We start from the raw sequence: 16,436 nt of genomic DNA, 5'->3' as shown, positions 1-16,436 counted from the left end.
TTATTCACACTCCTATAAATTTGAACTTTCACAATACTTTTTGTAGCATAATAATGACTTAAGCACTCACTATCAGCTGTGAATCATTACACTGAACCTGCTTTTAAAAGCTAGTTGTGATTTAACTGAAGATAAAATAAAGAATTTATAGGACATGGTAGCAATGTCTATTTGGATGCTTGGCGATCCCATTGAGGCATGAAAAACAACCAAACTCTGCAAGGATTGATGGTTTCTATCACTTGAGACTTTTTATAGAAGGCATCCAAGTGAAAACACCTGCAGGTTCTTAAGACTTCAAGCCTGAGCACAAGATACCGGCATATAACTATATAACGGGTCCTGCCTGCTGTGATAAGTAATTCAGTGCCAGGCGTACGGCCACAGACATCCTGATCCACAGTCCTCTGGTGCTTTTGCTGTGGTCTGCGAAGCCCAGGAGCTTCCCAGAGCGGCACTTTGGAACAGTTACTGGGGGTGGAACTTCAGCTCCAGTGGGTAAATGACATTTATACCAGGTACAGAATCTGCATATGAGTAGCTGAGATAAACCAATCTGCCATTAGATTTCAGGAAAAAAGGTATCTTTTCATATAAAGCAGATTAACTTAATTCTTTTACAATATCAGAAATTAGAATATGCCTTTTAAAAGACAGGCCATAGGAAGATGCTTCCACAAGCTTACTGTCCGAGAAGGAGAGAACTGAGGGAGCACAGGTAGAGGTGGGCTAGCAGGTAGGATGTACTGTCAAAATAGATTCTTTTGGCAGGTCACAGAGGAAACGAGTTTGAAGGTAGAGGCGTCTAAGTGATTTGCTACACCGACTATACAGCAGATAAACCGCAAAGCCAGGATTACTTCTGAGGAATGCTTCGCTCCTGTGCCAGCAGTCCAACCATTCAAATACACTGCCTCACGTTAAAACAGGTATCAGAGCTCTCCAAGATGAGCAATAAACACAGAGGGGAGATGAGAAAACCATCTCCATAAATCTGTTTACATTAATGTTCTCTCTTAAAGTCCACTTCTGCTATATGATACAGAGTAAACTGTTTCATGAGTGTGTTTTATACAGGCTTTCCTTACTTTGATTTATGGCCTTGGAGCAGCATGTGGATGTCATGCTGTATCTAGTCATCAGGCATCTTCCTACTCACTTCCATCTGAAATCGTCAGAGCAGAGCAAATACTGCAAGAGATAACCCCATTTTCCACAATATTGATGACCACCTCTAAGCCTACAGAAAGGTATCAACATCAAGTCGCTGCATTTTCATTGACAAATCTTGTGTGCTTTTAATAACACATTTTCTACAAAACCAGCTGCTAGGCCAATAAATTTTAAAAAGCAGTTGGTAGATGATATGTTTAGAATAAAAAATTATTATTATCCTTTGAATGTAGGGATTCATTGTGTAATTTTGCAGTAAAAGTTACTCATTCAAATATGAAACTCATGTTTCAGGCAGATGCTCTTGGCTCCAAACACTTTCACCACATTTCTGAAGCTTAAATTGGAACATTTGTATTCAGCAATAATTACAGCTGCAATCAAACAAAAATGTTAACTTTTGTAAAGGTACAGTGAATACCTACTATAATTCAGATAATACATCAGTCTTGCATTTTCCCTATCTACCTTTCAAGACAACTTAATTTCCAGACACTGTGAAAATACTTAGATGAAGCTCATTTGTCCTAACCTCAAAAATTATGAAAATGAGTATTTCAGTTTAATTCACCTTCTGCTTACAGCTTTGAAAAAAAGGAGAAAAATTACTGTGAAGGGATAAATATAACACACATATGCACTTACAGGAGTATACGCTTTCGGGTGTTTTTCCGTCCTTCATGACACACAGGTCAGACAATTTTTTGACTAAGAAAGCTTAGGACTGTAACAGGCAATAATCCTTAGGATGGGGTAGAACGAATATTTCTACTTGAAATGATGCTACCAAAAAATCAAGAACTTTAGGTGGTTTTATAAATCTGTAAAATAGTTCTCAAAATCTCAAAGTCCCCTCCTAATTAAAATAGAAACCGGAGGCTAGAAATACACACACTTCCATCTAGAGACCGAATTGAGGTCTCTACCTGCCCCTTCTATGCAAAATAAAAATGAAAAGGACCCAACAGTTTTTCCTTTTCAGATGCAATCACAAATATTCAATCATCCATTTAAACTGAAATTAAAAACAATGCAAGACTACTCCCTGCTGTTTTTCTCCACCTTTGCTCCTTTCCTTTTCCTCCTAAGCTTGTACCTTGTGTCTGATCTTTGGGTTAAGGTGGCGGAAAATGTGATGTGAGGTAGCAATAAACTACGCAGCTGACAATTATGTTTCCCAGGACACTCAAATTGAAAGTTTGCCAAAGATACAAACCAAAAAGAGTATCATTCAAGAATTGGAGGCAAAAATTAAGTTCATTGCTGTTTTATCCTTCAAAATAATAAGACAGACATTGTACGTGGCAGATCCTATTTTTGGGTCTTAGCTGTGATTATTTCTTGCCTAATTATTAGCCGTGGATTTACTATCTTTAAAGCAGAATTTTGTCACCCAGCAGGAAATTTCAATTCTATCAGCAGATTTAAGTCTCATTCATTTATTCCTTAACTGATTTTGACTCATTTGCTAATTATCAAGGAAGGCTTCATTTAAAGTAGGCCTGAAGCCAGGAGGTGGGCATGGCCTGTGTGCTGTCCCCCAGTTACGGCCAGCTGCCACACCAGTTGTCCAGCTTTCTGAGGGCCTCATTTCCTGTGAAGTTGTCCTCCTCTACCTCCTAATATTAGCAAAACTGGAATTACTATTTGTAAATCTTTTTAAAAATCTGGATTTGACTGGGAGGTACAAAACACCAAGCAAGGTATATGCATGCCTTTTTGACCCTGTTCTTCTGGAAGGTGAGGGCAGTGCTCAGAAGGTAACGGATGTCGGGATATGGGGGAGCATCACGTGGACACGCTGAGTTCCCACCTTGTTCCATACCACAGCCCTACTTCCCAAGTATGTCTAAAGACACGGTCATCTCTGCTCTCAGTATTAAAGTAGATAATCAACTGCTAAGTAAGATTAGTATAGAAAGAAAAACTAATCCTAGATTCCACCCACTCCTGCAACATCTGCATAAAACAGATGAACACAGAGCTGGGCTCCACCCTTCCTTATACCCCCTGCATGCCCTGAAGAGCGGGCTGCTGAGGTCACTGCGCAGCTCGAGCAGGAACACTCCTGGTAGTGGCAAGGAGGCAGAGGCGACGCGCAGCCCCTCAGCACTCCCAGCTGCTCTCTGAACATGACACGGGTCAACACGGCTCTGCACGTCACAGCCTGGAACACACACTTGGGCAAAGCTCCCACCAGTTGCAAAGAAGGCGTGGGAACTTGATCGTTTACTATGATGGGCCTGACTGTCACATCATGGGAAATACGCGGATACGATCTTGCAGGTGACAGGAACGAAGGGAGGAGACAAGGGCAGGCAGGGGCAGGTTATGTTGATCCCAGTGAACCCCATTCTGCAGAACCGTGTACACAACTACACAGAGCACTGCAGGAAATAAAGACATGATTAGTTCTGGAGCTAATTTCCTTGGTGCTTTGAAGGATGTTGCAGGTAAGATATCCACGGTAATTATGGAAAAAGATAAAGACAGGAAAGTTGCTGGCAGAGCGCCAGGCCCAGGGATACCTGAACACCTCAGGAAAGATGTTATAGCTTGTACCATTTCTCTCTCAAATTATCCTTGATGCCTGAGCCATGACTATCACTGTTCACTAGGAAGAAAAGAGGGTGGTGAGGACTAATACAGTCTATTCCTTATCAGAGTGCAGTGCTGAGGAAAAGCGACAGTATGGAGCAGAAAGTGAATCTTGTTTCCATGGTAACTAAAGTTTGAAAAAAGTATATAGAATCGATGTCATCTTAACATGTATGTTTACATACAGACCCACAGTAATCAAAAGTTATTCAACTGCAAGTATCATGAGACCATGGAATCATCATGAGACCATCCGAACCAGATCTACTGTTTCAAGTAGCTGCGCTTGGTTTGGAACAACAGTGTCACCACCTGGAGAAACATTTGCACATTAGGCAGCACCAGTTTGGGATTTGGATGGGAAGAAGAAACCTGCAAAACAACCTCCAAATGATCTAATTTAGCAGCCCTACTCAACAGAAAGTGCCATAAGCTCTTCCTTGCCTCTTAAAGTTCAAAGTCAGACACTTCCACAGGGGTGAACAACACAGACAAGGTCACTTCCAACTGGGAGGGAGCATCTCTTACATGATTTCCTGTCACAGCACCTGAAGTTCTTACCAAACTTCACAGGTGACATGTGAACCATGTATCACAGTAAAAGTCCAAGAAATTATGACTCAAAATATGGCATAGTTACAGCTATTAAAGAGAAGTGTTTAGTCTAAGTGAGAAAAAAAAAAGTTAAAACTTGGAATAAATTTGTTGATAACCATTCAGTGTTAACTGTGGCAATGACACACATTTCTATTAATTCCACTGCAATCAATTTAATATCTAAGTTAACATCTAATACCCATGAGCTAAGCAATACAAATTCCCAAATGGAAAAAGTTCAAAGATAAAAGTCCTGATTAAATGGACACACACGTTCTACTGGAGCTCTAAGAGATTCAAATAACACCTTCCACTATTTGACTTGTTTTCTGAAAGCACAGTATCAGTGCTATTGAAAGAGGGAGAACAGAATGTGTTTATTATCCTACCTTTTATATCTGCAGTACAATTCTTTATCTGTGACCCAGAAACAAATTAAGGGATACTGTCAAGTTGTATATTTTAATGGTTGCCTTTTCTCTGTGCTACCAGCAATCTGAGACTTTTTGCAGTGCCTAGAGGTTTAAACAAATTAAAGCTTTTGTTTGTTTACTTTTTGCCTTTCATCTATTTCACAGAAATGAAACTAGTCAGATTCATTTGTCTCCCTAAAGCCTATTAATTAGTACAAGGTGTTTGCATTTGGACTTCCAGGGAAGAGTCTGAAATACTACCAAATTTTTTCCTGGAGGTAGTTTCGAAATGAGCAAGAGCTAGCCATTTCAGTTCAAATCATCCCTTGGAAATGGAAGACTCTAAAGAACTGATTTATATCCAAGTACGCTGCTGAAAAATCCAGTGAGAGTTTAAGATTGTTTGTTTGCCTTTGTGGGGGGAATTCAAACAATTGCAACAGACAAAAATACAACAGAGCACCTGAGCATATATTAAATTGTGAAATTGCCACCAAAAAAGGCCAAACATGTTTTAGAGAGTAAAGGCCAGTCATCTGGACAGTTTTAATAATTTTCACCATTTTAAATGATGACTTGAGTTGGTTTTGTTCCTTATAAGATGACCAGCAGCACTACTATGCAGTCCCAAGTCTTTTATACAGATTATGAAAGATGTGGAAAGTCATACAATCTTTCCATGCCTTAGTTTCCCCATTTATTTTAAGGCATTATGATAAATTGCAACCCCACAGCGACTGCAAGCTTGAATTCATTCAGATTGGCAGAACACTTTAACAGCCTCAGATGAAAGGTGCTACAGAAGTGCCAAGTACTATCACTGTAATTATCATTCAATATACACTGATCAAAAGAATGAAATGTGAATTAGCATTTCCTATTAGCCCTACTTACAGCCTAAATTTTACATATTTCTCCCATGGGCTCTCTCCATGAAAACATACAGGAACTGTTGGTGTTTCTCATACGGCTACAACACTGCTTCTACAGGAGTGGAGGAATGGAGGGATTTAAAGAGAAGAGTCAAAAAAATCAGTGGAACAACACAGATTTCTCCCACAAAAGCTTGCTCAGGCTTCCTGGGAAGAGTTTGGAGCTGCTTTCCCACTCTCACTCCTTCCCTGTCTCCCATCTGTTTCCTGGCTCAAGGATGTGATCTTCTGTCACAGCCCCAAGGATTTTCTGCCATTGGCCTCCTCTGGACCCTGAACAACACTCCTCTGAAAGCCGCTGGGTTTCACATATCCCAGAGGAGTGGGTCCAGCTGTCCTCAAAGGATGAGCAAGTGTAAATATTTGGAATAGTTAAATTAAATCAATGGAATTGCGCTAATTTACACCCACTGCAGAGCCAATTTGCTGAAATGTTTGTTTACCCCTTTCTCGCCTGGAAACCACACAGTATTTGACTTTATTTTCCCTAGAAACATAAGCTCCCCTGTTAATCCACTGCCCCGGCCTAACATAGGAAACAAAAATGTGAGTTCCTCCCCTAGTCCTGAATATGTTTCAGTGATGGTTGGGGCACAGCAATTTAGTGATTCACGGCCATTTCCCTCTTGGTGGAAGCTGCCATCACTGCAGATTAAATAAGGGGTCTGACTGTGCGCTGTGTGGATCTTACCCTTTAGGAGCTGACCAAGCTCTAGTAATTCTTCTGATAGAAAGCATCTAACAGATGCTAACAATACCGGGTCATCTTCCATCCTCTCCTTACTGCCACACACCAGAGCGAGCCTTGCTGCTGTCCGTACAGCCCCTGGGGAACAGAGGCCTTTGCTGTCCAGCCAGGTCAGTTTGATAGCAAACAAAAGCAGTCCAAAACCATGCTCCACCCCACAAAAACTAAACCAGGATTACTAATACTTTTAAAGAAAAGTGGTCTCAGTGTGTGAATTAAGCTGTTGATGAACCCTTATGCCTCTTCCTTTCTGTAAAACTGTCCTTTAGACAGCTGCAGGCTCTGAAAAAGAGACCTCCCTGGAACATACTCAGTTCAAAAAGGAAAAAAAATCCATAACCTGCCTTGCTGAGTCCTTTTCAGTGAAGCAGGTCATAGCACCATGTCTTTTATCCTGTCATTCCTGTCTCCTGCTTGATGCACATAATAAATCCACAGTGGTTTGAACTGCAGCTCTGTGCTGAAATCTGACAATCCCATGTATCTTTAACCATGCTGTCTTCCAGTACTCCTCCAACTGAAAACTCCAAGTTTACTTAGAAAATTTTCAATATACAAGGTCAGACTCAAATAGCTAAACATATACTTACAATCAGCTTCATTTTCCAATTCCTGTGCTAGGTAGAACTGAGCATGGAAAAAGATTCCTTTTTTTAAAGCAAAACCTTACATGCCTTAACTAGAATTTATCCTATGTCCCATAAAGTACATGCAAAACTTGAAGAGGAAAAATACCCAGAGGTTTACGTTAACAGCTGACTGACTTAGAAAAATAAGCCAGAGGGCTCTAATTTTAATAACAAGCAATTGGAAATTTGACAACATGGGCTGCTGGCAGAGAAAGTAAGAAAGCCAGGCCCGTCTGACCTGGGAACAGTGACTTGGGAGTCCAGAAAACCACTTACTCATTTTCACATGACAGCACCAAGTTTGAGAAGAATATTTAATTCTCTCGAAACTGAAGGAGGATTTCAGAGAAGTAATTAGGAGTAGCTTAGCTAGTGGTTAACACCAGGACTGGGAATTAGAAATTAAGAAATTCGGCTCAGGACATATTTCCTGGCTTTGCTGCATGATCAAATTTAAGTTAGTTAACTTTTCCCTACCTTGGTCTTCCCAGCTGTAAACTGAGGGTGCTAATAACTAGCCACCTTTGTGGAAAACCTGGAAATCCATCAACAAAAAATGCTTTAAGAGTGCCAAGCCTGCATGCTGAGCTTGTACCTGACAAAAAGGAATCTGACAGTCAGGTTAGCACTCCTAACTTTTGCAAAACAGTATCAGTGAGACTAGAAATAACTGCAAATGCTCAAAATGACCTCGTTTTTCTTCCAATCCCTAAAATGCTCAGAAACCCAAAGCTTCCAAGCATGTCCTGTTCCACAAGCAGTGACTGAACTGACAGATACATCCTCAAAGTAATTTACATATTTCTTGTCGCCACTAACACTGGTTTTCCAAATTCAATTGCAGTTGACAGTTTAATGATAATAGCTTTCTGTTTATATATCATCTGTGATAATGTTCCTATTCTCCTTAAATTCAGTCCCCGTAAAAGGGGTACTTTAATGTATGCAGCCACAGACCAAAATGACAGTAATTTTCCCTTCTAGTTGGAATGGTTTAGTAAACAATTACATTTCAATTAAAGATGGGGTGATAATGCCGAGGGAAGCACCATTCAGCTCTTCACATAATACAGGAAGATAAATTCTCCAAAGTCAAACGATTATAATATAATTTACATGACTGCTTTTGAAAAAAAAATTAAAACAAAATGGAAAATAGAGTATATTACGCATGGGCAAAAACTTGGGAAAAAATCCTTTAATATCTTGTCCATAGCAGCTTGAACTAGGATCCCATTATTTAGGATGATGTTCAGTGAAGAGGAATGGTAGAAGGGTTGCTCACTTTCATCTCTACAGGAGTTTCCATTTACTGATATGCCATTAGTGTTAAATACTTCATTTATCAAGGATTAAAAACAGGATAGATGGAGGAATGCCATCAGAGTAGCTTAAAATGTATCACTGTAAATTCAGTTGTGTACCCACCCCAAACAGGCAGAAAAACTGCTGGAAAACAAGTTAACATTACGAGCAGAAGAAGAACAAAAACATAAAAAGATTTCATATTTCTTTGTGACTATAAATGCTTCATTATTAAAGGGCCCGAAAGGCAGAGCAATGACAAATGGACCACAAAGGACAGCTCCTGCTCCAAGCCATCACACTGGAAGTGCAGAACAAGACAGCAAGCAGATGATGAAGGACCATGAGAAATGAGGAGATGATACTCATCTTCATGACTGACAACGAGCCGGTGAGGACTGTGTTTATACCACCAGGCTTGGCCTTTGAAGCTTCTCTGAGAATTGGTTCCCTTCCAACACAATTCCGTGGATGGACAGCCTGATCACATAGCTTACAGCTGCAATGTGTTTTGGGTTTGTTTTGTTGGGGCTTTTTTGTAGCCAGTGTGGCTTCAAGCAGACGCACAGAAGTGTTTTCTGAGATCCAGAGAAAGCAAATGATTGATACTAGAACTGAGGATTAAAGGTCTGAAGAAAATCTTAAACTCTATCTAGCATTTTGGGGTAAGAGAGAGTATACAGATGCTTCCTCATATAGCTCTGTAAGAAAGGCAGAGAACCATTTTCAAACCATTTAAAAATATTCAGACTACATGTTAAATCAATTCACTCTATTTGGAAGGAGGCTCCTTACACAGTTAGTGAGGTAGACTAACAGCAAAAAATCATTCTGGTTTCTTAATCCAATCACTTAGTCCAAGTCTTTTGCACAAGTTCTTTGGCAATTTGGACTTCTGCTTGGCCTGGCATATTTGCAGAGAGAACTAAATAAATCAGGCTCTAATGAAAGCAGTCAATAGATGGCAGTACTCTAATGAGATGGGAGAGAAGTCATCTCACAGCAAGTCTCAGCAATCCCATCCTTGCTCATGATTGCCCTGCAAGGTGGGCAGAGCAAGAGGATTTAATTAGTACCCAGCAGAGTTTCTCATCTTCTGGTCCCTGTGTTTGATAAAATACAACCCAAATTTCAGGTTTAACCCATCTCACACCTTAAGCTATTTGGATTCAATGCAGAGAGGCTAAATGCTTCTCTGCATTGAATTATTAAATTCCTAAAAGGTAAATGTCAGTCACAGGAAGGCTCTACTCATCTCCCCTTGAGCATGGAGAAGAGTCCAGCTCTTGCTGTTGATTACATTGGTGTCTACAGCTCTTGAATATTATCAGCGGCTGCCAATTACCTATTCTCAGTGGAGACACCTCCAGGTCACTACCTAAGAAGGCAACATTTTAACTGACATCTCATGGTAAAGTCAAGCCTTCTGTCTTTCTTTTCTATCTTTAAATATTGACTTTTCTTGAAGCACTTGTTAATTAGGTCTCTCCATTCAAGAAGTAGTATCATGATAAATAGGATGGGTTCCAACAAGACCATTTAACTCCAAAGGTGTCTCCTGCAAAGATGTGTGTGAGGACAGTCAGTCTCTTCCATGAGTGTATGAGATATAGTAAATTCATTTGGACCAGAATTTCCCTTCTTATATTTAAGTTTTATAATGACTTGCACCAAATCTGCTGTTCCTAGGCCCGATGCAGCAGTCAGGAAGGTTTCTTCTACAAGGCACTGTATAGCTGGCAATGTGAAATACATTCCTGGTTTTCCAATCAGACAGATTGAAAACTGAATACAGAACTTGGTGCTTAGAGCAGATTCAGAATCAGGGACCTCAGATGAGCGGTCACTTGGATTCGAGACTTGAATTATTAGACTGCATCAGGTCATACAAAACTCTGATAGCACAGAAGTTAAGTGAAGTGGGTTTACATGGAAAATATTCATTTTACAACATGAGACAACTAGGACTAGGCACAATTTTTTCATGTTTAAGAAGCTCTATTAAAAACTTCTTTTTGTAGAAGGAGTGAGAACAGCCAGTTCACATACTAAGATGTAGAAATCTTAAGACTTGTTTTTCAAGGTTATATTCTATGACTCAAAAAACTAGCATGAGCTATATTTTCCAAAGTTGCTATAAAAGATACAATACCCAATTAACTGTAGCATGCCTGGCAAACTTCTGTATGGGAACGGAGCACTTCCACCCCAGTTTGCTTTAGATTTCAAATGAAAGAAACCAACTGGGAGCGCAACACTGTCAAAATAGCTGAATCCAATGGCTCCCGAGCTTCCTAGTCCCCTGGAGACTCAACAGCAGAAGGATGGAGATGTCAGGGAAGAACAATCAGCTATAAAATATGAAAAGCTTACAACATGAAAACCTACAGCAGCAGGCTCAAAAGTAATAATCCCATTACCACTAAACTAAAGCACTAATTACTATTCCCAGTGGCTGGAGTGGACTGACTGCTAATGTTCCTCTGGTTAATGAAGGAAGGTGAGGGAGAATATATTTCTTAAGTCAGACATCTGCTGAAATCTGGGCAGCCATAAAAACTGTATGTAATGAAGCCATTCATATTAATGGCAATAACATTCAGAGGGCTGAGCAGGAACAGAAATGAGATGATAGTGGACTGTAACTCAGAGAAGACAAATGCTATGTATCATCGTTGTGATGACTGCCCTTATTTAATCCATACCGAATGACAGAGCCAGTCAAAGCAAGCAACCACATCCCACATAGGCTGTTTCACTAACAAAGCTAACCTGCTTAAAGACAGGAACAACTTCTCTAAAAACATAAAGCGGGATATATGCCATTGGAAAAGGTACAAACAACATTCTACCTTCACTGACTACAAGTACACTAAGAAAAATACTCCCAAATCCTCTATCTTGCGAAGATCCAGATTTTCCCATCATTCTTTGCCTTCTTCATCAACAAGCAGTACATTGTTTAAGGTTCAAAGATACTCATTTACTGAGATAGATAGATTCTGATAAATGAAAGGCACAAAGCAAAAGCATGCCTATTCAGCTGGCTTTACTGTGTTTCTGTCTGTCATGCTCAGAGTTTTAGAGCATTTGTAACAGATAATCAATTCAAATAGAGGGTATATGGCTTGTGGAACAAGGGGGTTAGAGAAAAAAAACAGTTTCCCTCTTGGCATTGAAACAAGATGCATCTTGCTTAGCAAAAAAATCAGACCAAAAGATGATCCCTCTGTGCTTTGCCCTGTTAGAACAGGGAACTCTTAGGAGAGTAACTTTCATCAACTTCAGGAAAAAAAACCCCAAACCTGCCCCTACAGCAAATGCTTAAATACATCTCATTCTCCATTGTTTTTTGGTTTCATTGTCTTCACTTACTCTACACTCTCCTTCAAAACAGAACTCATCTCCTGCCATCCACTCACTGTTTTCATCACTTCTTCCCATTTCATTTAGCAAATAGTCAGTACCAAAAACCACACCTTCATATATTCAGCATGTGTTTGCATATAATGGCTACAGAATATAGGTCCACAGAGAATGCTATGCATACACAAACTTGGAATTTATAGAACTAAAATAAACTACTTAGACAAACTGCTATTAATGATTCATTCATCCGTGCAAATGTTCTCAGGTGAACTGGGTGTGCTCAGATTTTTTTTAGATTGCACCATTGTCTTTCCTTTGAAATTCTGGTTCTACCTATCTAGGTTTGTTATGAAGTAGCTGAGCCTGTGAAGTAGGTGTGGCCTGCAGACAAAACCTATAAACACACATCGAGCAAACCAGCTCCAAGGCCATTTGCAAGATCTCTGAATAAAACTACCTGTGTCCAAACCTATTATCACATATAGCAGATATTTTCCTCTTGAAAATATAACCTTCTCATTGCCTTGGCTATTGCTCATACTGGGTATATCCATCTCCAGCTGTGTATACTTTAGGCTTGTACTTTTTGTTAAAATAGATTTCTCTCTTACTATTACTGGAGGTTACCCTAAACGTTACCCAAAAGACCTTGGTAACTTCAGCAGATTACAAAGCCCCAGCCTCCCAAGACTCTATTGCATTAACTATAAATGTGTCCAGGCTGATGATACATTAGAAAAAAACAAACCCAGATACTCTCAGCTGCATGTTTATTGCCCTCTGTCAAAAAATATTTATTTTGATCCCACCATTGTGCTTCTATTTGTCAGCTGAGTGTACTCCTAAATTGAATAATTACTTGGATTTGATATTCGTTAGATAACACAATCCTTGAGGTAAAAAGTACTGTGATCCACTCTAGAAGTCTATCTAATATCTGCAGAATGTTAGAGAGATGACTTATATCAGTGGGGAGGCAGTGATAAATACCACTGTGCACATTCTAACTAAAGAAACAAAGACTTTTAACTCACTCTAGAACAGATCTCCAAGGCATGACAGGGACTGTCTTCTAAAGCTACAAGCCAGCCCAAACATCTGATCTTGTAGGAGTGCCGGGAGGGTAGGGAGAGGGGGGTCTTGTGGTTAGACTCATTACACTTCCCCATACTGCAGTGAAACTGCTGGCAACTACTCTGTCATCTGCAGCTCACAGAGCCAGGGCTCAGCACTGACAGATCCCGCTGTCAACCACTAGCTCTGACTCTTTGGGTCTTTGGCTCCCTTCCGTAAAATGGACACAGTAGTGCCCTTCCCCACAAGACCCTCTTTGTCCTGTTTGATTTTGGTATCACTGTTACTCCTGTTAGTGGTGCTGCTCTGTTCCACTCCCAAATGAGTTCCTGTTCTTTACATACTGCTGTCACAACAAAACAGTGATCTTAGCAGAGCATCTCAAAGCAAAAGGATTGAAGAAATGGAAAACAGTGAATGGCTCCTCTGGGCTCCTGCTGGGAGAGGATACCAGGCTCTGGGGAATCACCAGCTTGGTAGGTTTCCTGTTAGTTAATGACAGGTTCTTCTACAGGAGATTTTCTCTCTGTAGGAGTAAGGACGTACTGTACAGTTGCAGACCAGTAAATATGTCTATGAATATACTGCACTGCCCTAGGATTCACAAAGGAAACCTCACCAGGAAAGTCTCCCAGATGAAACAACTTACCCAAACCTGCTCCAGATTCATATTCAGATCTTGTTGCTTTACCAAGAAATATTTTACAGTTGCTTGTTGCTAACAGTATCTAACAACAACAGATTTACTTAAAAATAAATAATCACCTGGTTTCACACACACCACCTCTTCTCTCAGGATGAACAAGTTCCTCTCCCTTCTGGCAAAACCCCATAATAATCATTAAGGTGCCATAACAATCATTAAGATGGGAAGAGACACTTACCGTGACCCGGAAGGGCGTCGTGGCAGCAGGCTCCATGGTGGGGTTCTTCTCCGTGACCCCGCTGGGCATGCTGCGCCTCTGCCCACACCTCTCCGGGGGGGACTCTGTGGATGAGCAGAAAACAAAAGACAATTACAAACACACAAGCACAGGAACAGTCCAGGAACGTCAGCAGGCCATGCAAAATGTGACTTCTTCCTTTGAGATGCCCTTGCAAATGAGCCAACACAACCACCCCACTGTATCTGCTCATATTTCCCACAGCCGCCTAGAACAACGTTCAATCAGCAAGACTTTCACCTTCAACAATTAGCATTTTTTATACAACTGTAAGCTTCAGATAATGCCTGACAGGTTGGCATTATCATTACTTCCAGTCTGCAGATGGGTAAACAGAAAACGTATTGAGCTGAGTGAGAATTATATGCAAAGTACAGATCCGTGCACTTGTGGACTTGATACTCCTAAGGGAAATGCTAATGGGGTTACAGGCACAGGATGCTTAAGTTCCCTCTCTAATTCATCTAGCAATTTGCTTTGTAACTAGGAAAAAATTATTAAATCCTGCATTTGCTAAAGTATAAAATGTGGATGGGAATACTTACCTCCTTCCCTGCTGGTGAGGAAGGGAGGGGGCTGGAAAGACTAAATTAACAAATATGCCTAACACTGAGAAGATTTAGAAAGGTATTAGGTAAGGTCAGCAACAGCATTATGAGGTGGTGTTTTCTCAGTTCACAAACCCTCTCTGAAAGCACCACGGAGCTCATAAAAATAGATCTAATGCCAAGCTGCCATTCAATGGTGTTCAGACCCTGTTAATAAGCTTCCCTTCTTAAACCATTCGAGAGTCCTTATTAGCCAAGCATTTCCATCGCCCCAAAGGCAGAGCTGTGTCATCTCCATTCTGTTGATCAGGAAGTCCAGAAAATGGGCAGGGCCTGTGGTGATGCTCATGTAGGCAATTAGTGATAATTTTAAGAAAAAAATTCAAGGTTCCGGACTACAGTGTTCTCAAGAGTGGACCCATGAGACAAGGGCAGAAGAATGCTCCTCCTGGAGCAGCGCTGCGGCTCTCCGGGAGGTGAGGAGGTTCCCTGCCTGACGGGGGACTGCACAGTCTTCTGTAGGAATCCCCGCCTGGCTGTGCAGGTTAAGAAAATGTCTTTATATAGATCTCTACAGCAAGGCAAGAAGGTTAGAAGTAACAGCTCAATCACGTTTATGAGCAGAGTTTAAGCCCATCTAAAGTGTCAGGAGTACAAAACAAAGGCCTGAGTAAATCTAGTAGTGCACCTTAATTTTCAAACACCACTTACTTTGCTGCTCCTTTCAAAGTAAGCACACGGGCTTCTTTTGAGCTGGGTGCTGCTTTTCTGCTTGTCCCTGCCCTGCAGTGACCACATCCAACCGTGGGAACTCTATCACTTCCACTCACAGCCAGACTTTTGGGGACATGAAGAATTTTTACATTCAAAATCAGCCCCAAACTATTTAAAATTTTCAAAATGGGTACAAAAATTAAACAAATATAAGGTGGTATATAAATACATTGGTAAGGTGCAAGCTGGGAAAAGGCTTTTGTCAAAAACTGTCTTCTGGCTTTTTTTTTTTGCCACACACTAATATATAACAGAATATTGTCTACTGCCATCAAATCATGGTCTCCCGAATACAGAATAGTACAAGCTTTGGAGAAGATGAATGAAGCTCATACTTCTTAATTCTCCCAGGCACCAGAATCTTCTCTACTCTTTTATTTATCCACATCCACTGGGTTGGACTTCTGTTAACTGAATTTCTCTCTTTCTGTAGGCTTATTTTCCACAAATATTTTGTCCTTCATGTCACCTTATCAACAAACCCTTCTGATCTATAGAAATCCCTATAACTTCTGAAAGACAGGGTCTGGATATGTAACACTATGGGATCCAAGCAACGACAACAGCAAATCAACAGCAATTTCAGAGTAACACTGAAAAGCAGACTTTTCACACTGTTGTTCCTCTCTTTTTAAAAATTATAAACATAAAAATAAATTTAAAAAATGAGCTGAAATAAACATTGGGGGAACTCCTTCTAATACAAAATTTCACAGGCAACAGGCATGCCAATGAATATTACATCATTGCTAGGATTCTTGGTTGGGAATGAGAGGTGGCCTGAAGAAGAATACTTGCTGCAAAAGGAAATGAGATGGTAGACTCTGCTAGAGGGAGGCTTCCACAAATTAGTATGCAAAGAAATCTAAAGATGGAACAACCTGTACTTCAGAATGTCTCAGCCAATGCTGTTCTCGTAACTAGTGTAACTTAGAGGTGCCTTTTTGCAGTTCTCAGCCTCTGCAGTCTGCAGTTTGCTGCCATCAAGTCTTGGCAAGGAGGGTTGTCCCCTTAGCAAGGTTGTCCCCTTGCCAAAGACTGCCATCACCTGGGATCTGTAAGAAACAACTAATACCTGCAATTCCACTCAACAATTCCTGAGATGTATCTTAAACTATTCCAAAAGGACAGATTGTGAGATCCCACCCATGGACTGGGTGAGGTGCCTGTTCAGCAGCATCTTCCTCAGTTGCAAATCCCACCCATAAGTCCTCACCAGTGGCCACATAACCTGTATGAGAGCCAGACAGCCAAAATCAGCCAGTTAATTGCTTTCACAACTTCCAGCCAAGCCTTCTAATGTCTTGGGCACTTTCTTTGCAGAATGCTGCA

The 16,436-nt window shown here is 40.6% G+C and overlaps 1 protein-coding gene across 7 annotated transcripts in view; it reads right to left on the bottom strand.

The window, feature by feature from the left end:
* The window catches only part of DAB2IP (DAB2 interacting protein), a 243,972-nt gene that overhangs the window by 128,632 nt on the left and 98,904 nt on the right, over window positions 1-16,436 (bottom strand). For all 7 annotated transcript variants that reach the window (XM_074846348.1, XM_074846349.1, XM_074846345.1 and 4 more), the window contains one exon: window positions 13,723-13,826. In XM_074846348.1, coding sequence (XP_074702449.1) covers window positions 13,723-13,791 — 69 coding nt within the window. In that variant the 5' untranslated portion in view covers window positions 13,792-13,826. The remainder of the gene's footprint in view (window positions 1-13,722; window positions 13,827-16,436) is intronic.

This window comes from Strix aluco, chromosome 20, assembly GCF_031877795.1.
Source record: "Strix aluco isolate bStrAlu1 chromosome 20, bStrAlu1.hap1, whole genome shotgun sequence".
In the NCBI taxonomy this organism is placed as follows: Eukaryota; Metazoa; Chordata; class Aves; order Strigiformes; family Strigidae; genus Strix; species Strix aluco.
This window is presented reverse-complemented; position numbering and strand designations above follow the sequence as displayed.